This window comes from Hemicordylus capensis, chromosome 14, assembly GCF_027244095.1.
Source record: "Hemicordylus capensis ecotype Gifberg chromosome 14, rHemCap1.1.pri, whole genome shotgun sequence".
Lineage (NCBI taxonomy): Eukaryota > Metazoa > Chordata > Lepidosauria > Squamata > Cordylidae > Hemicordylus > Hemicordylus capensis.
Genome location: NC_069670.1, coordinates 19,213,750 through 19,235,049, shown reverse-complemented (window position 1 = coordinate 19,235,049; position 21,300 = coordinate 19,213,750). Strand labels below are relative to the sequence as shown.

The 21,300-nt window shown below is 48.8% G+C and overlaps 1 protein-coding gene across 1 annotated transcript; it reads right to left on the bottom strand.

Moving 5' to 3' along the window:
- Window positions 1-11,696: 11,696 nt before the first annotated feature.
- On the bottom strand, window positions 11,697-19,617 carry LOC128337387 (uncharacterized). The gene is made up of 10 exons (XM_053278322.1): window positions 19,495-19,617; window positions 17,193-17,422; window positions 16,996-17,078; window positions 16,708-16,824; window positions 16,419-16,498; window positions 16,173-16,278; window positions 15,865-15,960; window positions 14,781-14,888; window positions 14,551-14,647; window positions 11,697-14,189 (listed from the first exon to the last, which is right to left on the bottom strand). Coding segments are annotated over exons 1-9 (918 nt in total). The 5' UTR covers window positions 19,497-19,617; the 3' UTR covers window positions 11,697-14,189; window position 14,551.
- Window positions 19,618-21,300: the final 1,683 nt, after the last annotated feature.

Genomic DNA, 21,300 nt, shown 5'->3' with positions numbered 1-21,300 from the left:
CCGCTCCCTATCCCAAACAAATCCCCGCCTCAAATCGCTTCGCTATCCTTCCTCTACTCTCTACTCAATCTCTCTCTCTTTCTCTCTCTCTTTCTCTCTCACAATCGCGCCCAATCTCTCTCTAAATAACTTTCGCTGCCACAGACGCTCTCTCAGACACCCGCTCTCTTCCACTCTCACATTCATTCAGAGGAGCCAGCCAGGATTCCTGCCCCAGGACCCCATAGCGACGGGTGATGTCACAAAGGGGGCTCATCACCAGCTAACGGCCAACTCAATGGCCACTGGTCCTCTGCAGTCCAGGACCCTCCTTGGAACTTTGGGGCACCTGCAGTTCTTCCGGGGATCTTTCCCTTCCCCCAAGAGGCCCCACTCTGGCTAGAGGGACACTGTCCCAAATCCCTTCTGGGAGACCCTTCCCACCTCCAGGGCACTTTCCAGAGGACACACTACAACAGTGTCACTACATGTCCATTCAGTCTGCTGCCTGTGTTTCCACCTGGCAGTCCCTGCTCTGCCAAGCAAGGTGCCATTGACATTTCTGATGCCTTCTTTTGGATTTTATCCTTGCATTTTAGTCCTACAACATTGCATGAACATTCAAAAAAAAGAAGAGAAAAGCTGTATGTTCCCATTGTAGGAGGGTTGCACAAGCTATTTACGTTTCCAAAACAATCCTGCCAGGTGGAAGCATTTTACTGCTGAACAGCATGAAATCTGGAAAGTGCCCAGAACTCCCTTCTTTGCTGCTGTGAACTCCAGAGTCCCCAAGGACACCTCCCTTTCGGAGTACCAAATACAACAGGCTCCTTCCTAGAGCAGCGTCTCTTCCAAAGAGGACTCCGTATACAGGTGGATCTCCCTACACCATCCAGAGTGACATCATGTCACCGGCCGTGATGCTTCCGGAAAAACACACCCTCCAACATTTCGGGAATGACAGGGGGGGTCTTCTTCCAAATGTGTTTCTAGTCCTCCATTCCCACTAGAAGGGTCACTCCTTGGCCGGAATCCACCTCCAAGGATACTACTACAACAAATATTTACACACCCATTTTCACCATTAGGGTCATTAGGAAGGGGACTGAAGAGACAACTGCTATTATTGTTATTCTTTCTACAAGTCAATGGTGAGGCTCCCTTTGCAGTTGTCTGTCCAGTTCTGGTATCTTCCAGGGGACATTGTCGAACTGGAGAAGGTGCAGTAGAGGGCAACCCAGATGATCAGGGGCCTGGAGCACCTTCCTTAGGAGGCAAAGCTACAGCATCTGGGGCTTTTTAGTCTGGAAAAGAGGCAACAACGGGGAGACAGGAGCAGGGGCGTAGCAAGGTTGGAGTGGGCCCAGAGACAAGATTTTAAAATGGGCCCCCTCCCACAGAAGCTCAGCTCATGAAGTAAAGAAACCTTAAATGAGACTGAATAGTGATAACAAAAAGCATAGTAAAATATCTATCTATCTATCCATATCCCCTATGCGCCACAATAGAACATATTCCTAAATCATTTTTTAAAAGGTTTTGTAATTGTGGACGATGCAAGTCATTTAATGGTACTAGAGAAAGACATGCTGTTCTGGTAGCTCCAGGACTTAACACTCACATCAAATTCAGAGGATGAATACAACTGAAGGAAGCCCGGGTGGGTACGTGGGTGGGGGAATCAGTCATGTGACTTGCCTCTGGGGTGCCCCCCAAGGCAGTGGGCCCCCAGACAACTGTCTCCCTTTGCCCTATTATAGTTACGCCCCTGGACAGGAGAGAGGTCTGTAAAATGATGGATGGTGTGGAGAAGATGGATAGGAAGAATTTCTTCTCCCTCTCTCGCAAGACTAGAACCAGACTGTGGAACCTGAGCCACAAGCTCAGACTTGATCTTGCCTGAACTGCATGGACAGAGCCAGATCCTGAGCAGTATTCTCTTAAATCCACCATCCAGAATGGCAGAAGGCAGGGCATTACAGGGCACCCTGCTGAGTGAGCAAAGAGGCACCTTTTAAAAGCGAGGCTTCTCTTTCTTGAGTAGGGGGAGAGCAACTGGCCCTCTCCATCCCCAGCACAGCATCCCTCCAGTGGCTGTTGCTGATGTCCATCTTATGTCCTTTTAAAAGATTGTGATCCCTTTGGGGACAGGGAGCCATTTTATTTATTGATTGATTTCTGTGTAAACTGCTCTGGAAATTTGAGCTGAAAAGCGGTATAGAAATATTCATTGTATTGTATTGTATTGTATTGTATTGTATTAAACTGCACCAGTGAGAACGCTCCCTTCTGGTTTAGAGGGGCCAAATTTGTACACTTCGCCACTGGCTGAGGGTCATATTTTTCAAAAGCAGTTTGTGAGATTGCAGAGAGGCAGAGATTACGCAGTGTTTTCGACTACTGCCAAGAGCTCCAGATGTGAAATTTTATTTATACTGCCCCAATGGATGTAGCAAAACTGATGTATGGTAACCACCGCCTCCATCCCCCACAGCTGAACAGCTGGACGTTTACTTATTTAGAAGCATATCTAAACCTTGCCCAAATGTGGGTAACAGCATTTTGAATCCAATAGCTAGATCCAGAGAACTTGTGTTTGGGGCAGTATATAAATGTATTAAATAAGTAAAAATAAATAAATAAAAATGTTCCTTTTAAGAAAGCACACATAGCATTTTTGAAGATCAAAGAGGGCATAAGGAAAGACAGAATTTGGATGTTAACTTTTTAAAAAAACACAACCCTTGGTTTTAGGACAATTTGCTCATATAATAAGAGTGTGTAAGAGTCCAGTAAAGGATCCAGCAGTCAAGAAATACATTGCAGACTAGCACTTGCTAGGGTTGCAATGAAAGACTTGGATATTTTGATGCCATGATGTGTCTACACCTACAAAGATTAGAATAGTTCGGTCAATGGTTTTCCCCGGGACACTCTATGGATGCGAAAGCTGGACTTTGAAGACGCAGGATAGAAAACGTATTGATGCTTTTGAACTTGGGTGCTGGAGAAGACTTTTGAGGAGACCCTGGACAGCCAGGAAAACACACCAATTGATTGTAGAACAAATCAAGCCAGAATTTTCCCTCCAGGCACAAATGACCAGGCTCAAACTATCATACTTTGGACACATTCTGCAAAGAAGACCCAGCTCCCTTGAGAAGTCTATCATGCTGGGGAAAGAAGAAGAAAGAAAGAAAGAAGAAGAGGACAACCAGCAGCCAGGTTGATCACGACAGCAATGAATGCACCACGGAGAGACCTTCAAGGCCAAGCTGAAGACAGATCATCCTGGAGAGAAACTCTCTATGTGGTCGCTAAGAGTTGACACCGACTTGACGGCACTTAATCAATCAATCAATCAATCAATCAGGCAGCCTCCAGCCAGCAGCTGGGCTTCAAAACTCCAGCACTCCCTCTTGCTGTTGCTGCTGCCTGACTCCTGCCTGTGTAATGTCACTCGATTGGCATCCTCTCCGTTTCAGTGAGTGAGTCTGCACAGAGTGCAGTCGTCCAATCATGTCTGGGGACCCCAAGTTGAGAACCCCTGCAAAGAACAGCAGCTTCCCTGATTCTCTGGTTGTGACTAGTGAGATCATGACTTCTCCTTAGCCAAATCACCACCCGGTGAACCAACAGAGTGGAGAATGAGTCAGCTCCTTCTGAAATTACACTTCAGCCTAGGGCATTCATGGCTAATTTCTATTCAGTGGCCTTGGTGAGTCCGAAGCAACAGAGAAGTGATGACCCTCCAACACTGAATCCAAATCTTTCTGAATTTTCACAACTCCCTGCCTGGCCCCTTCACAATGGAAGGAGCATCTCAGGAACAGAATGGCACTGGGCAGAAAGGGCCCATGTATTCTCTACTCATGACGGGGAAGTGGCGATATATTTTCCCCTCTAGAACGTCTTAAGCAGCTGGTTTCTTCTTACTGCTAATTTTAACTCTGTAGAAGATGAGTGGAGATGGTTTAAGACTACAATCCTAGGCACACACTTGCATTTTTTTGTATTTTTGTAATTTTGTATCTTTGAGCGAATATGATGGTAAAAGTCAAGTTTTCGGAAAGATGCGTCAGATGTTTGGATGGGGGCTGTGTGTGGCGGGGGGGGGGGGGGGGCGCTATTTCAGTGCTTGCCCCAGGAGCCATTTTCCCTAGTCACCCCCCTGGAAGTGGATATTGGATCACTTTGCTGCTGCAGCAGCAACAGAAGAAGGAAAAGAGAAATGGGGAGAAGAGACAGGACAAGGTGGGGGGGCCTTGGGGGCCCCTCAGAGGCTGTGGGCCAGGAAACATTTGTCTCCCTTTGCCTAATGAATGGTCTTCCCCTGTTTACAGGTTAAATTGCTAAATGAGCTTGAAGTGAGCATTTTACTCATCAGCACAGACATCGAGGAGATTCTATACAGTAAGGAAAGGAGGTAAGATCACTGTGGTGGCCCAGTTCCCTCGTGGTCCCTGGGAAAGTGACTTGGAGAGCCGACTGGGCTCTGCCTTGAGCAGGAGTCACCGCCAGGCAGGGCAGCTTCAGAACCTGTTGCTGGGGCCAGAATTCTGCCCTGGGAGACACGAAGCAGAGCCCCTTTCAGGATGCTTTTCCCACCACCTTTGCTGCCTGCAAAGAGCTCTTCTTCTCTCCCCGCCTCTCAGCTAGGCGGGTGGGCGGGGCTTCCAGGGAGGCCTCCGTGTAGGCCTCCGTGAAGCCTGAACTGGAGTAGGCTTGCAGGGGGGCCCCAAGCACGGAAGGAGGCAGGTAGGCAGAGTGGCCCCCACAGCTCTCTGCAGCAGACCCTCTGCCCGCCCGCCCAGCATTTGCCAGGTAGAATGTGAACTCCCTTTTGTGCCCCCCCCATATATAGGGATCTGCTTGCCATAGGGCCTTGATATGGGGGGGGGGGAGAGACTGAGAAGTCTTTGAGTATTTAATTTAAAACAGCTTGCTAAATGTGCTGGTTTTAAAAACAAAAACTATAAGTGGCTTGTTTCATGGCAGAAAATTACAAAAACTCCTGGAACAAACAATATTATATTCATTCATTCATTCATAAATGCACTTATGTTCAAGTTGTTTTGCAACCGAGAAGGTCTGAGTAAGAACTGGGAAGCATGTGTGGTGCTTTTATTTTATTTTCTTGTGTTTTTCTTGTGTGTGAACTGTTCCCCAATAACTCGCAGGGACTTCAGGCAGGGGCGTAGCTATAATTGAACGAAAGGGTTCAGAGAACACGGGCCCCCAGCTCCAGAGGGCCCTCCAGCTCCAGCCCTCCCTGTTTTCTTCATTGTCTCCCTCAGTCTGGGGGGCCACCAGAGAGAGGGATGAACACGGGCCCCCTCTCCTCTAGCCTCGCCCCTCTTCAGGGTCAATCTGGCCAACTTGTGAATGCAGCACCTCCATTCCAGAGGAGATGTGTGGTAAAGAGCTTTAAAAGCCTCGTGTGAAAAACCTCCTGCAATCAAACTTGACTGAATTTGTTCTGAATTCTGAGAAAACAAACATAGGCTCACCCGGCATGGTTGAAAGTCTCCTTGGCTAATCTCCAACAAGGGGGCCATTTTAATCATTAGTGTTTCTAGTGTGTTCTAGGCATTAAAAGTAGCACAGATATATAGTACTCAATGTATATCACTATCTATTGTGAAGGGTGCATGTGTGTATTCAGTGAAATGTATTTCCAGGCAGCATACTTCTTTTGAAATATCAGACTTCGGCGGAATAGATACATATGTATTGATCACGACACATGGGTTTCTGCACAACACCCGCACAGAAGAAACTTCCATGTAGAAAATGTGTCTCTTGTCAATTGACCCTGAATTTTCCACCCATGACTGGGATATCTGAGAGTTAGAGTCAATCATAAAAGAACAGCACACTGCTTGTGACAGGAAGGGGCAAATTGCACTGATTTCTCCGTCTGGCAGGGGCTGGTTTTGGCCCTGGCAGAACTTGACTGTCTGCTCCTGTTGCAAGTTCCTCTGTCTAGTGTGGCAAACTCATGTCTCCTCCTCCCTCCTGGTATCAAAGTCAGCACTAGTGTGGTGAATGCACAGATACCCCATCATGAGCCAACAGTCATCACAAGACAAAGGCTGGCAGGAATCATTCACTGGTTTATTCATTCACCACCACCTTCCTTTCCCCCTCTTTTGCTAGTGGCTATTTGGGCAGGTGATCCTCTAGGACAAAGTCAAGTTTTTTAAAAAGCATGAGATGAGACCGAGAAAATGACACTTGGAATCCTCGCATAACTCCTGAGTGTTGTTCTAAGTCTTTTACAGAGATGGCTCATGTTTTCAGGTTTTGATCAACAACCATGCCTAGATGGTACAGTGTTTCTTTTAACAAGGATTTCCAGATATTGTTGACTACAAGTCCCATCATTCCTGTTTGGACAAGGGTGCAATTGCAGTGCTTGCCCTAGGCGCTATTTCCTCTCTTCGATGTCGTTCCTTTTTGGAGGCGATTGCCCTTTGCACGGTGCTCTGGGAGGATCTCTTTAGCTCCCTCCTGCTTACTCTTGCTAAGAGCTATGGAGGTTTTTCTCTGGCCTTCTTGCCACTTAGTTCTGCGGGACCCAGTGACCGTCTGGGGCGGGGATTCCTTCTGCAGAAGGTGCTTGGGAGAGGATCTGCCCTCCAAGTGGGGCAAAACCCAACCCGCCCTCTTGGGCCTACGGACAGTGACCGGCAACATCCTGCTCTGCAGCTGGCTGGAGAAATGCTTGGCTAAAGACACCAAAGTGGCCAGGTTGGACATCAAGTTGCAGGAGCTGCTGGAGAAAAGAGACGACAGGGCAGCACTGGGGAGGCCAGTTAGCAGGGGCCACGCGGCCCCTTCGGGAGCTAAGCTAAGTCTGGCGCTACGTTCGCAGCACCAGCCAGGAGCAGCTCTTCCCTGCAAAGGCAGGGAAGAGTCACTCCTGGCTGCGCGGGAGTTGCGGTTCAACTGCTGAAGACGGGGCCCCTTTCGGAGCTCAAAGACTGGCGCTGCCTTCTGGGCTGCACTGCGAAGGCAGCGCCAGCCTTTGTCTAGCTGCCGAGGAAGGGGCCACGTGGCCCCTTCCGCAGTTAGACGGCAACTCCCGATTGGAGCCTCAAGGCTCCATTCGGGAGCCAGACCACGCCCCCCGTGTCTGACATCAGACGTGGGGGCGTGGCTAGCTCTGTAATCCTGTTTCTCCCTCTGGCTGCATATCATGTTTGCGTATTCTATTGTTCTCTTACATCCCCATGTTTTGAGTGCCTATCATGTGTATATAAATATATTTTTTTCCCGAACAGGAAAAAAATTTATAATGGGGAATGTGCTTCAATCGTTGTCTTTCCAAGTCCAGAGTTGATGCTGCTGTTCTATATTTGCTGTGATTTAAAAAAAAATGTTTTTATAAGCTTTGGAGCAGGAACCTTAGCAGATGAGAAACAAGCGCTTTTCCACTAAAGGATTTTTACATATTTTTTAGGAAAGTAAATACAATACACCCCCCCCCCCCGCAGCCCTTAGGGATGTGTGTTAAGGAAGTTCTTGTAAACTGAATGAGAAAAGGGGTCCGCCCCACAATGCTCGGCTTCTAGAGATGCCAGAAATAGAGATGCCTGTGAGGTTTGTCGCAGGGGTGGAGCTGGGAGTGTCAGGGACCTGATAATGCTCGCCCCAGGAGAAGCGAGCATCAGAAGCCCCTCCGTGCTTCTAAGGCTCCAATTGCATCTCCCTGTTGAACAGAATGGAGCCACGGATGTCTCCACTAATCTCAGGAAGGAGGCAGAACGGGGCTGCACTCTCAGAGATGTCTGGTGGGGGACAAACAGCAACCTGCCCCACACTCGACCCTCTTACCCAAGGTTTTTGAGGGGGACGAGCCACCAGCCCATCCTTGACTCCACCCCACAGCTGCCGTTTACCCCTGGGGGGTCACTGAGCATGGCAGGCTTCCATGATCCACAGCTGCATATGGCCGCTCTGTGTGGCTGGGGTGAAAAGGCCAGATTCCCAGTTTAGGGGGAAGTAGCTCACTTATTTCCGAGTCGAGCCAGAGGGAACTCGCCCATCACCAGTCAGGTGTTACTTAGACTGATAACACGGGGCGGGAAAGCCTGTCGGATCTGTGGCTTTGTGCAAGGCCGCAGTGCACAGATAATGAATATAGAATGCAGGGCATGTGTGGGTGGATTTTGTATTTGAAAAGCTTGCGTCTCTCTATTGCCCTTCAAGGACTGGTCTCCTCCTGCTTCTAAGGGACGGGAAGTGGCCAAAGGGAACCGTTTCCAACGATTATCACTTCCACCTTCTCCATCCCAAATCCACCAGGTTTTCTGAGCAGATGTTGGGCATTTCCCTTTAGGACAGGAGTCGGCCACCTGGGCTTTCCAGATGTTGCTGAACTGCAACTCCAACGTGTCTGATGGCTGGGGGGGGCGGTTTATAGGAATTGTCGTTCAACATCTGGAGAGCCCAGGTTTGGAATACCTTCTGCAGAAAAGGATGCATGGGAGTGGATCAGCAATTCTGATTTTGCTCTCATTCTAAACACCAGTCGCGCTTATGGATTTCGGGGTGTGTGTATGTGTGTGTGAACAATCTCCAGACTAAGTAAGTCCTCTAACACGGATTCCCAGATGTTGTTGACTACAACTCCCAGAATCCCCAAGCAAAAACCCTTTGGCCCTCCCTGCAGATGTTGGCCTACAATTCCCATAATCCCTGGCTATTGGCCACGGTATCTGGGGATTATGGGAGTTGTAATCCAAAGACAGCCGGAGGGGGAGGGCCTAAATTGAGCAGGCCTGGTATAGACGATACGGAGCTAGATGGACCAATGGTCTGATTCGGAATATGGCAGCTTCTTATGTTCCTAAGTATTGGGAACCAATGCACTTGATTTGGGTAAGCTGATACTTCCAATTATTGTCTTAACATTCCTCCATACTATTTAAGATGTGGAGTGTGTAATGGGTTAGCGCCCAAAGCGTCAAATAAGGATCTTCCCCCACGCCACCACATCTGATTCTTTTAAAAAATTTGTTTCATTCCTTTTATTTTAATGGCTAAAGCAAAATATTGTCAGGAAAGGAGTTTTCCTTGACTGCCACCCCAAGAGTAAGCCCTACTCCCACCCTAACCAAGGCAGCCACTGAAGGAATCGGGGTCCTGAGGCTGCCATGTGATGTCCGGAAATCTTTCATGCCTGTGTTGAAAATTAAAAACAAAGTGGAAGATGGCTCATGGCTGTGTGTTTCCTTGGGGGAGCGAGTGCTGGGATCGTTCACCGTTAACAAAGTTGACGTTGGGCTGAACCGGAACCGAAGCGAGGGAAGGAATCCGAATTTTCTATTTATTTATTTATTTATTTATTTTTGCATTTTAATACCGCCTTTCGTTATACCGCCTTTCGCCTTTCTATTCACATCTGCTACACCCACGGGTTCCCCCTCGAACACAACAGGCCTCGGCATGGCCCGACTGAATGGAAAATACCAATTCAGCCCCGCCGAACTGAACAAGTCTTCTCGGAAGCCCAATTCCCATTATGTTCCAGGCAGGCAGAATCTGTGCGGGGACAGATATGCAGGCTTTTACACAAGAAGTGTGTACATGTCTACAGACATCTGAACACTCATCAAAAAATTAAGTTAGGCACAAGAAGAGTTAAGACCGACACTCTCGGCACAGACAAATCTGTTAGGGCACAAGAGCACAGGGGACCCCAATTTGAGAAGCCCCGAAATAAGAGAGATTAGATTTTATCGGGGGTGGTATATAGAAATACAATTAATTAATTAATTAATTAAGAGGACTGAAAAGTGCCTCTAACTCCCAAAGTGCTGCAGTGGAAAAACGAAAAAGGCACCTTCACATTATGCTCAGGAGGAAAGGAGACTTCTGGGGTCGAGCAAGGATGCTTCCCTGACTGCATGCCGCAACAGTTTAGCCATGTCTCCACTTCTGAACTGCCTGTGTGGTGACATCACTGTCCCTGTGCTGTCAGCAAGGTGCCTTCCATATGTCCCCCTTTGGGGACAGGGAGCCATTTTTTCTCTCTCTCCTTTTCTCTCCTGCTTTCGAACTTTTGTTGGAAAATGGTATATAAATATTCATCGCCGTATTCAGGTAAATATGGTATGTAATCTGTCCATACAGAGCAGAGAGACACTGGTGACTCTCTTCTATGTCACAGGGGGAGAGCAACTGGCCCTATCCATCCCCAGCACAACATTCCTCCAGTGGCTGTTGCTGGTATCTGTCTTCTGTTACTTTTAGATTGTGAGCCCTTTGGGGACAGGGAGCCATCTTATTTATTATTTATCTATTTAAACCACTTTGGAAACGTTTGTTGAAAAGCGGTATATATATATTTGTGGTAGTAGAGGACTGATCAAAACAACAGGCTGCATCAGTTACTCCCAGGATTGTTCCGAACCCCTCTGTAACTCCAACAGTATCCTAAATATAAATTAAGGGTTGGAGCCGTTTGCGGCATAATTCGTATTGCCACCCATAACAGTGTGTTTTCCCAGGCAGGGACTGTTCATATTGATTGTAAGATGTGCTCTCCGTGCCCTCCTCCTGCCCCATTTTGGGCCAATGGGGGAGAAGAAGAGGCAAGGGATGATGATGATGATGATGTGATGAGGCTTAAAAAGAAACAAACAAAACTTCTTGGTGGCTTTGTGCAAAACCACCAGCAGGGGGAGCAGTCAAGTTTGCACAAACTCAACTCTTCCTTGCCATGGCTGGCAATTAGGTTTTAGACTAATTTTAAAATTTTAATTTTAATTTTTATGGCCATCTTACTGTCTAGGCTTTACTTAGACGTTCTCTTTCTCCTCACTAGACCCTTTGCATAGCACATTGCAGAGACTGACTGACTGAATGTCAGTGCTATTTTATTGATTGATTGATATCTGTGTAAACCGCTATGGAAATTTGAGTTGAAAAGCGGTATAGAAATATTCATTGTTTTGTATTGTATTAAACCGTGCCAGCCAGAACGCTCCCTTCTGGTTTAGAGGGGCCAAATTTGTACACTTCGCGGCTGGCTGAGGGTCGTATGAGAAACCACCGGGGGATGCTACTAAGGGTACCAAGACTTACATTAGATTACTTCTCCATATCCACAATACGTTGTTTAATCATTTCTTTGGTGACATCATGTCCCAATGAAAGTAGATATTGTGGAGTGAGGCCATGTCTGCCCAATTTGGCCTGCCATACCTTGACAGCTGCCGGGATAAAATAGCCCCCTCTGGTATGGAAGAATTGTAGTACAGCAGAGCAGATGCACTCCTGTGCCAAGTAGACCTTTTGTATGGCTGGATCCACTCAGGGGCATAACTACTGTTAGGCAAGGGGCCCCCCAGAGGCACATCACATGACTCCCCACCCGCCCATGTTGCACCCCCTATGAATCATGTTGAGTCTCTTGGAGATCAGCAGGAGCAGAGAGTAAAAAAACTAGATTCAATGTGAACTAGATATTCTCCGTATTCATAATGGGGATGTGAGTGTGAGTGCACTATATATTGTGATGTGTGCTTGTGTGTGTATATCAGCGAGGGGCCCATTTTAAAATCTTGTCTCTGGGCCCCCTCCAACCTTGCTACGCCCCTGGATCCACTACAACACCCCTTTGTCAAAAATTACCCAACCCCCCAAAAAACTCAGTAGAGTAGAAAGGCTTATAGGCGTGGGGTGGAGAGAAATCAACAAGCTTCAAATCTTGATAGAATAAGAAAGTTTACTTTTTAAAAACCAGTTCAATTCAAGCATTACTTTTATGGCAAAAATGCAAACTCAAAACAAACCTACCAAAAGAACATCCCAGGGGAAAATAAAAGGTTGGAAAGAAACGCACCCACTAACCTAACACCCTACACTGGTCCCTGCACAGAGTTCTCTGGATTCTCTCTCTTCTCGGCGTCTGGCTTGCTGGATGGGCAGTCTCTTGTCCTGCTCTCGGCAGAGGTCTGGGGCTCAATACTGCCTGGCCCTTCCAGGATTTCAGCGCTGGTCTTCAGAGGGTACTTGTGGGCCACATCCAGGCCATCCTTCCAGGCTGAGATTCCCCCTCTCCAGACAGAGAAAACTCCTTGAGGGTGTTTTCTTTGCCAGGCACATGCTGGACCCGCATCTGTGACTCTTGCAGCGTCCAGGACCACCTTTGCCACTTGGAGCCCAAAGTCCTCATAGTCCGTGACCACTGAACCACATGGTCGTTAGTCCACAAGGTCACCTGTTGCACAAAGTCACAAGGTCTGCCTATGTCCACATTCTTGTGATTCCTTTTCTTTTTGACAAGAGACTCCCTTTTGAGAAACTTCCGTTGGCCAGCGATTTCAGCTGCCCACAAGACATTTCCTGTCCCTCTGTCCATAAACCTTCGTCCAAGGTCTTTAGGGTCTCGAGAATATACTTGGTTCAGGCCAAGTCAGTCCAGCACCTTGACGCTGATACCAGCTTAGCCCTGGACAACCATTTCTACAAATGACATCACATGGTTACATCAAATTGACTCAGAATTCTTTCAGGTCAAAGCAGCCTTGAAATGTTTGGTACACAAGCTCTTCAACCACAACACAAATAACATCCTCTCCTTCTGACATGCCACTACAACCCTTGGCCAGATCCCCATGGACAACCACACTGGGTACCCCACTCGTGGACTTGCCTTCCTGGAGATCCTGGTTCTGCTCAGCCCAATCCAAGGTGGCAAGAACCACACGGGGATCTTCTCCTAGGATCTTCTTCTTGCATTTCACTTTCTTGCCAGGTTTGTCCTGGGGCTTGCAGTGGAAGGGAGCTACTCCTGGAGAACGTCACCAAAATCCAGGTCCTCTCCTAGTAAGGTCCTAGTAAGCAGGGACAGTTGTGAAGTCAGAGCTGTGGAGGCCAAGACTGGCAAGCCACCACTCGGTCTGCCTCTGCATGCAGTTCTTCCCGTATTTAATGAAATCGATATACAACCAGGAAGAGTAATATCTTCTGTCCACCAAGTTCCCTGCATTATCAATCTCTCGTGCTTGGTGATAAAGGACATAAAATCAGGGTCTGTAATTTTAGACCTTAAGCCAGCCACATTCCACACAAGTGTTGCAACCTGGTTAAAAGGCTTTGAATGTCAATCTACAAGCAGCATGTTTCCCTGTTCAGACGGGGTAGGTCCCTGGATCTGTCCCATGATTTCAGATGTTCTCTGCAAAGATCTATTGCAGCACTCATTGTCCAGCGGAGTTATTGTCCTCGATGAGACTGTGTCTATATCAGGGAGTCGCTTGATCTCTTGCTCTAGGAAGCTGTTTACACTAAAAGTATCTTTACCCAACCTAGTCTGGGCATCTCTCTTTGGCGAGGAATTGTCCTTACTGTAGGTGTCAGTAGAGCTGTGATGTTATCCAAATGAGGGTCAGTTAGTATCCCCCTCCAGCTATTTTCCTTCAATTGAGCATTTTCATACAGGGCTACTCTCACATGGTCAGTCAAGAGTTGGTTATTGTGTATTGGACCTTGGTTTTGCAGGTCCGCCACTGAGTCATGGTCCATAGAGAGCTCAGCAAGATCAGCGAAAGCTTGTGGTTCTAAAAAATTAATCCTTGACTGAGGTTCATCAGAGGTTTTCTGGAGGCTCACCAAGTCCTGCAATTTCTAGTAACGTCTTTGGGGTGTTCTGTGATCCGTCAAGGGCTAGATCAATATAATCATAAGGAGTATTATGCCTTTTTTCTCCTTCATTCGAGGAAATTTGAGTCAGTATCTCATTTTTCTGTCCCGAATGGTTGTTCAGTCCCACTTGCTTTACCATCCCCTCTGGCACGATACTATGCACGCGAGCGTTTTTTCCGTCCCATATTAAAGTTCTATCTATTGTCGTAGTAAATCAAGTTGGAGTTCTCTTTTTATCTGCAAACGGTTTGACTTGAGGAAGTATGCAGATCGGCACTGACAGGAAAAACACAAGTGTTTTGGAGGAGCTCTGAAAACTCCAGCCATTCACCTCCATGTTGGCTCCCCTCAAGGTCCTCTCCTGGCTCGAAGAGGTCTGTTGGTTGAGAGAGGAGACGGGCAGGGCTTAGTTTGCAAAAGGGGCCCTGCCCACCCCCGGGGAAAGGAGGAGGCTTCCGGGCTGGAATTCCCAAACGGCTTCCCCAGCTGAATTTGGTCGGCCAGTAGCTCTCTGTTGTCCTCAAATTCCAACGCTCACACGAAGAGGTCGTCTAGTTGGGAACGAAGACAAGAGAATGAGTGACAGCACGGCTTGACTTTGGAAAGGGGCAAAGGGAAAGGGGTCTGCCGCCAAGAAAAGGAGGCGGCTTGTGGGTGGGTCTTCCCAAGGGGGAGCCACAGAGATGGCTTCCCCAGCTGCAGTTTGGCTTCAAGGCCTTCCTCAGGGAGCGCCATGTTTCCCTGGGGCAGGATTGGGGTGTGCAGGGCTGGCTCTGGGGAAGGCTCTGGGGGGCCATGAGGAGGGAGGACGTGGGCTCCTCAGAGACCCATGGTGTCACAGAGGGGGAGCCCCCCAAGCCCAGAGCAGGGAGGGAGCTCTGACGGCCCCATGTCTTTCAGGATGGACATTACCTTAATCGGAGGAATGGCTCCCATCGCCCTTGGCCCTGGATGTCGTTCGGCCCACCCTCCGAATGCCCAGTGGCAGGAGTGGCTTGATCTGCTCTGCCTGTCGAGAGAGGGAGAAAAGAAGGCCCTTCAGAGCTCTTCTGGGGACCCTGGATCCTGGAGGGGGGAGCTGGGGGGTGCCAGGCCACCATGGGGGAGCCAGGGGGAGTCAGGCCAGCATGGGGGAGACTTACCTCAAAATAGAAGGGGGGTCCAATGGCCATGTTGAGGAGCAAGAATCCAACATTCTCCGCCATGGCTGCCTCCTCCTCATCCTCGCTGAAAATCTCAGCGTCTATGGCCTGTTGGACGAAAAAGTCCCTTTGAATGAAAAGCTGGAGAGGACCTGGGTGAGTTCCATCAAGGATGCGAATGGACCCCCCAAACAAGAGCCCACCACCATGTCATCGGCTAAAAAGTGATGCTTCCCAAGGATGCCTGCACTCTGGGAAAATATCCAGTCTATGGCTGGTGGAAGTATGCTAACATCATGGAATAAAAAGAGAAGATAGAGAGAACGTGGAATAGGCCATCTCATTTACCACATCAAGGGGAACAAGGCACATTCAAGAAGTCAGTACAGGTCACAAGGAAAAACATGGCCTTTTCCAGTTAAATGAGATGGCTTACTCAATGTTTTTCTTCCTCTTGTCTTTTTATTCCAAGGTGTTCAGAGGTATTGCATACTTCCCCCATCCATCGACTCGATAATTTCCCAAAATCCATACATACTTTTAAAGCAGAACTTTTGGGGCTGTTATATGGCGGTGGCTACTTTTGGGGTCCATACAGTCCCCCCGCCCAATGCCACAGCCCTAGACGGAATCCTCCGGCCAGCAGCCCCCACGCCAGGCTGCTGAGAGCTGGGAGCCAAGACGGCGGAAGACCAAGGGGGTGGGGGGGCTTCCCTCCCTTCTCTCCCATGTCTCTGCGGCAGCCTCAGGAAGGAAGCGTCCCCCAATGCCCAGAAGCGAGTCTCCTGGGGGGGTCACCCACTGGGTCAGGTGAGCCAGGTGGGGAAAAAGGGGTCTCCTCAGGGCGGGGACCTGCCTGTGGGCTGCCCTCCCCTGGCCGCTCAGAGAGGGAGGCGGCCCCACAGGTGCCAGGAGGGGGCTGCATGTGTGGACGCTGCTGACCGGGAGGGAGCTGAGGCCTCTCCCACTGACATGCCCCACCCAAGCCCAGCAGGGTAGGGCAGGGTACCCCTCTGCTGACCCCCAGACTGGGCCAGAGGATGTCTCTCTTTCTCGAGAGGGCACCACCCTCTCCCAAACTTACCTCAGCAATCCTGATGAGGTGGGCCAGGGTGGGCTTCTCAGTGAGCATTGCTTCCAGCATCCTCCTCATGGACCTCTGCGGGGGCAGAAACGGGCTCTGAAGGGGAGAGAGAGAGAGAGCCAGAGTGTGGCTGCTGCTGGCCTGAGGGGTTCCCGGCCCCTCCTCAGGGTCCCCCCCCCAAAGCCCTGCCGGTCCTCTTCCCTCATGGGGGGGGATCAAGGCGTCTGTCTGTCTCCATTGGGGAGGGGGTCTTATGCAGGCCCCCCTACCAAGAGAGCACAGGCCCAGCCAGAGGTGTCGATATTTACTTCTCGGTCTTCCTCCGGCTCTCCTCCAATCATATGGTTCATCCAGAAGATGGATTCTGAGATGAGCTTTTGCTCCATTTTGGCTCCCAAGCAGGGCTTCATCCAACTGCCAAAAGAAAAGGAGAAAGATTAGAAAACCAGCCAGGGTGGGGGGTGGGAGATAATGCCATGAAGAAACTGGCACAGGCGGGGGAAGGTATCAGCACCCTAATCTGGGCCCCGATCCCTGTCCCGCCCTCCACATACCTTAAGGAGGCAATGGCCTCTGTGCAGAGGGAGAAGAGGTGGTGGGGCACGGGGTCCTCCCAGATGTAGGCCATCTCCTCCTGGGAGGGAACAGAGAGCAGGAGGGAGTCACCCCAGAGGCCTTGGGGGGGCTTCCCTTCTCCTGCCCCAGAAGCGCCTAGCCCCCTCTCCCGGCTGGGGTTCACCCTGTTCCAAGGGCGGCTGCCTCCTCCCCGCTCGCCCCCAACCAGGCCTCCCCTCCCGCCAGCCGACCCCTTTGCCTCAGAGTTCCCTGCCCCAAATCACTCACCAGCACGGCCTGGGCGGCCAGCCCTTTCGAAAACGGAAGGCGCTGCTCCCCCCTCCGGATGGCTTCCTGGCAGGCCTGGATCAGGGCCATCAGGAAAGCGATCCTGCCCCTCCGCTCCTGAAAGGGGCAAGCGTGGGGCTGTTAGGTGGGGAAGGATTTCCCCTCCCTCCTCCGGAATGGACCGGGCAGGCCCCCTTGGATGAGAGGCTGCCATCCCGCTGTTTCCAGGTACCCTGGACAAGGATCTGGGCTTCCCGGGGACCGTACTGGGTGAGGGTGGTTCCCTACCTTCCCTCCGCCTCCTTCCTTCAACGTTCCGGCTTGATGTACCCTCTGCAGCCTGGCGTGAATGAGATGGCAGGGGCTGGAAGCTGCCGAGTGGGGAAGAGAGGGAGAAGGCAGGACCGTGAGCGAGCTGTCCTTCCAGCCGGGCCACCCCCTGTCCTTCTGCCCCACCATCCCCCCCAAAAGGGGCTCCTCCTCACCTCCAGCATCCTGCACGGGGGGCGCTGACGGCCCGGGCTCGCTGCTCTCCCCAACTGGCGGCAGCGAGGGAGGCAGCACGGTGGGAGCAGGGGCCACCCGGTTCTTCCTCCCACAGATGCACCACCAACAGGGGCAGGCAGCTGGCTTGGAGGCTGTGGGCTCCCCTGGGGCATCCAGGGGGGCCACCCGACTGCTCCTCCTGGAAAAGAAGCCTCGGATCCTGCGCAACCTAGAAGAGAGCAGGAAGACAGTGAGGACGAGGCCCTTGGGCAGGAATGTTTATGGGGCGGGGGGGGCGAGAGGGAGCACATGGAGCACATTCCAACTACTATCGGACTGTGGAATTGAGGCACCAAAGCCCACAGTGATGTTTGAGGATAACCAAGGTTGTATCCAGATCTCCCAAATGGAGAAAAGCAGGTCTCGAACCCAGCACGTTCCTATCAAGTACCACTATGGTCGAGACTTGCAAGAGAAAGGGGTGGTCCAGTCGAAGCACTGCCCAGCAGAAGAGATGCTGGCAGATGGATTAACCAAGGCATTGCCCAGAGGAGGGGTCTCGGAAACGGGATTCAGTGCATTGACCTTTTGCACCAACCTTTGGGTATCCTCAAACGGTTCAACCTGTCTCTACTCTATGACCCTTCCCCCTTTTAAATTTTTATTTAATCAGACAATACGTCAACATGAATAGTAAAACTGATACATAATGACATCCATTAACCATCCTTCCAGAGATGTAAATCATTAGATGGAGGAGAATGACTGAAATTATCTTGATTTGTGAACACAATAAAATCCGACCATATCATGAAAAAAGACCAATAAGATGGGTCAATTTTTCAGATAGGGCAATATGCCACATAGACTGATACCAAGATGTCAAAGACATGGTTTTATGCTTCCAGTATTGGGCAATGGATAATCTAGCTGCAGTTAACATGAAAACTATAAGATCCTTAGATAATAGTGCCAAATTAGCTCCCAAAAATACATTTAATAGAGCCAACTCTGCTCTCATATCTAACCTCTGTTGTGTAATTGTACCCATTTCTAAAAATTCCTCTGTCCAAAAGAAGAAAATACGGGGACAAGACCACCATAAATGGAAGTATGTTCCCCTATTTCCACAGCCGTTCCAGCATAGCGGGGACCAACTCTTATGAATGTGGGATAATCTGGAAGGGGTCAAATGCCACCTGTGAAAGAGCTTCACAAAATTCTCTCTAAGTCGGGAAGAGGTAGAAAACACCAGCTTCCATTTCAGTATTCAATTCCATTGTGAGTCGCTAATAGTTTGTTGTAGGCCATTTCCCCAGGCCAACCTAAGGCCAATTAATGGATCAGCTGTTTGAATTATTAGAATCTCGTATAATCTAGAAATAAATCCCTTAGAAATTTATGAAGCCTTCAATATTAATTCCTCAAACATAGTCAAATTCCTCTTAGCCTGCTTAACGATATCAGGATGTAAAATAAAGGACTGAAACAGAAGAAAATTTAACCAATAGTAATGCTTATTCATGAACTTCTCCAGAATAGTTTTGAAATCAATTGGCTTATCCAAATAATAAAAATCCTTTAATCTATTTGCAATACCTCCAAAACCACCAAGAAATCGAGAAGGTGAGTCTAAAGCTGGAAATGTAGGATGACTACAAATGGATAACAAGGGGGGATATGGAGGTAGGAATTTTATGCCATTTTCTCCAGATCTTAAAAGTGGCTCTTAAGGATGGATTGATAAGAGATTTAGAACTCTTAATAAATTCAAATATCAATACTAAGTTGTTAATATTACTGAGATGTTCTTCAGGAACCTGATACGACTCCTCTGCTATTTCCTGTTGAGTCTCAGAATCCCTTCCTTTCCTCTTAGAGAGCAGATGGAAACCTCTCTCTCTCCCTACCTATTCCTTATGTAGATCTTTAGATGGAGGATTAGGTCTTTCCTCTCCAAAGGTGTACTTCACCAATCAACTGACTTCGTCTTTTATTCTACAAGAATCTCCCGTGTCTTCTATAAATAGCCGCAAGAACTAAATTCTACAAACAACACTGTTAACTGGATGGTTTTGCTTCTTCAGTGCTCTGCTAATTAGCTGGGGGATAAAAATTACATCGCCCAACATGCAATGCCTGGAGATCAGGGTATTGAATTGAATGTATTTATTTACGGTCTTTGACCAAATAGTACAATACATTTACATGAAAAACTAAAACACACTTTCAGCAGATATAAATAAATGACATGGAATATTTATAAATGACATGGAATGGAAAAATTAAATCAATACTTACATAATAAGCAGGATCGCTGTTCCTCGACGATGAAAGATTCCTACACTAACACTAACACCTAACTCAATCTAACTCAAATAAAACAGCAAAAAACAACAACTCCCCAAACAAAAACAAGACAAACCCCAACCCCCTCCCAATCCCTCCCTCTCCAAAGAATATTGTCAAACCCAAGAAACCTAACTCAATCTAACTACAATCTAACTAAACCTAACTCTATCAGAAAAGCAAAATCTAAAAGCTAACAGAAGCTAAAACCAACCCCAACCGCCTCCCCGCTCCCTATCCCAAACAAATCCCCGCCTCAAATCGCTTCGCTATCCTTCCTCTACTCTCTACTCAATCTCTCTCTCTTTCTCTCTCTCTTTCTCTCTCACAATCGCGCCCAATCTCTCTCTAAATAACTTTCGCTGCCACAGACGCTCTCTCAGACACCCGCTCTCTTCCACTCTCACATTCATTCAGAGGAGCCAGCCAGGATTCCTGCCCCAGGACCCCATAGCGACGGGTGATGTCACAAAGGGGGCTCATCACCAGCTAACGGCCAACTCAATGGCCACTGGTCCTCTGGAGTCGAGGGCCCTCCTTGGAACTTTGGGGCACCTGCAGTTCTTCCGGGGATCTTTCCCTTCCTCCAAGAGGCCCCACTCTGGCTAGAGGGACACTGTCCCAAATCCCTTCTGGGAGACCCTTCCCACCTCCAGGGCACTTTCCAGAGGACACACTACAACAGTGTCACTACATGTCCATTCAGTCTGCTGCCTGTGTTTCCACCTGGCAGTCCCTGCTCTGCCAAGCAAGGTGCCATTGACATTTCTGATGCCTTCTTTTGGATTTTATCCTTGCATTTTAGTCCTACAACATTGCATGAACATTCAAAAAAAAGAAGAGAAAAGCTGTATGTTCCCATTGTAGGAGGGTTGCACAAGCTATTTACGTTTCCAAAACAATCCTGCCAGGTGGAAGCATTTTACTGCTGAACAGCATGAAATCTGGAAAGTGCCCAGAACTCCCTTCTTTGCTGCTGTGAACTCCAGAGTCCCCAAGGACACCTCCCTTTCGGAGTACCAAATACAACAGGCTCCTTCCTAGAGCAGCGTCTCTTCCAAAGAGGACTCCGTATACAGGTGGATCTCCCTACACCATCCAGAGTGACATCATGTCACCGGCCGTGATGCTTCCGGAAAAACACACCCTCCAACATTTCGGGAATGACAGGGGGGGTCTTCTTCCAAATGTGTTTCTAGTCCTCCATTCCCACTAGAAGGGTCACTCCTTGGCCGGAATCCACCTCCAAGGATACTACTACAACAAATATTTACACACCCATTTTCACCATTAGGGTCATTAGGAAGGGGACTGAAGAGACAACTGCTATTATTGTTATTCTTTCTACAAGTCAATGGTGAGGCTCCCTTTGCAGTTGTCTGTCCAGTTCTGGTATCTTCCAGGGGACATTGTCGAACTGGAGAAGGTGCAGTAGAGGGCAACCCAGATGATCAGGGGCCTGGAGCACCTTCCTTAGGAGGCAAAGCTACAGCATCTGGGGCTTTTTAGTCTGGAAAAGAGGCAACAACGGGGAGACAGGAGCAGGGGCGTAGCAAGGTTGGAGTGGGCCCAGAGACAAGATTTTAAAATGGGCCCCCTCCCACAGAAGCTCAGCTCATGAAGTAAAGAAACCTTAAATGAGACTGAATAGTGATAACAAAAAGCATAGTAAAATATCTATCTATCTATCCATATCCCCTATGCGCCACAATAGAACATATTCCTAAATCATTTTTTAAAAGGTTTTGTAATTGTGGA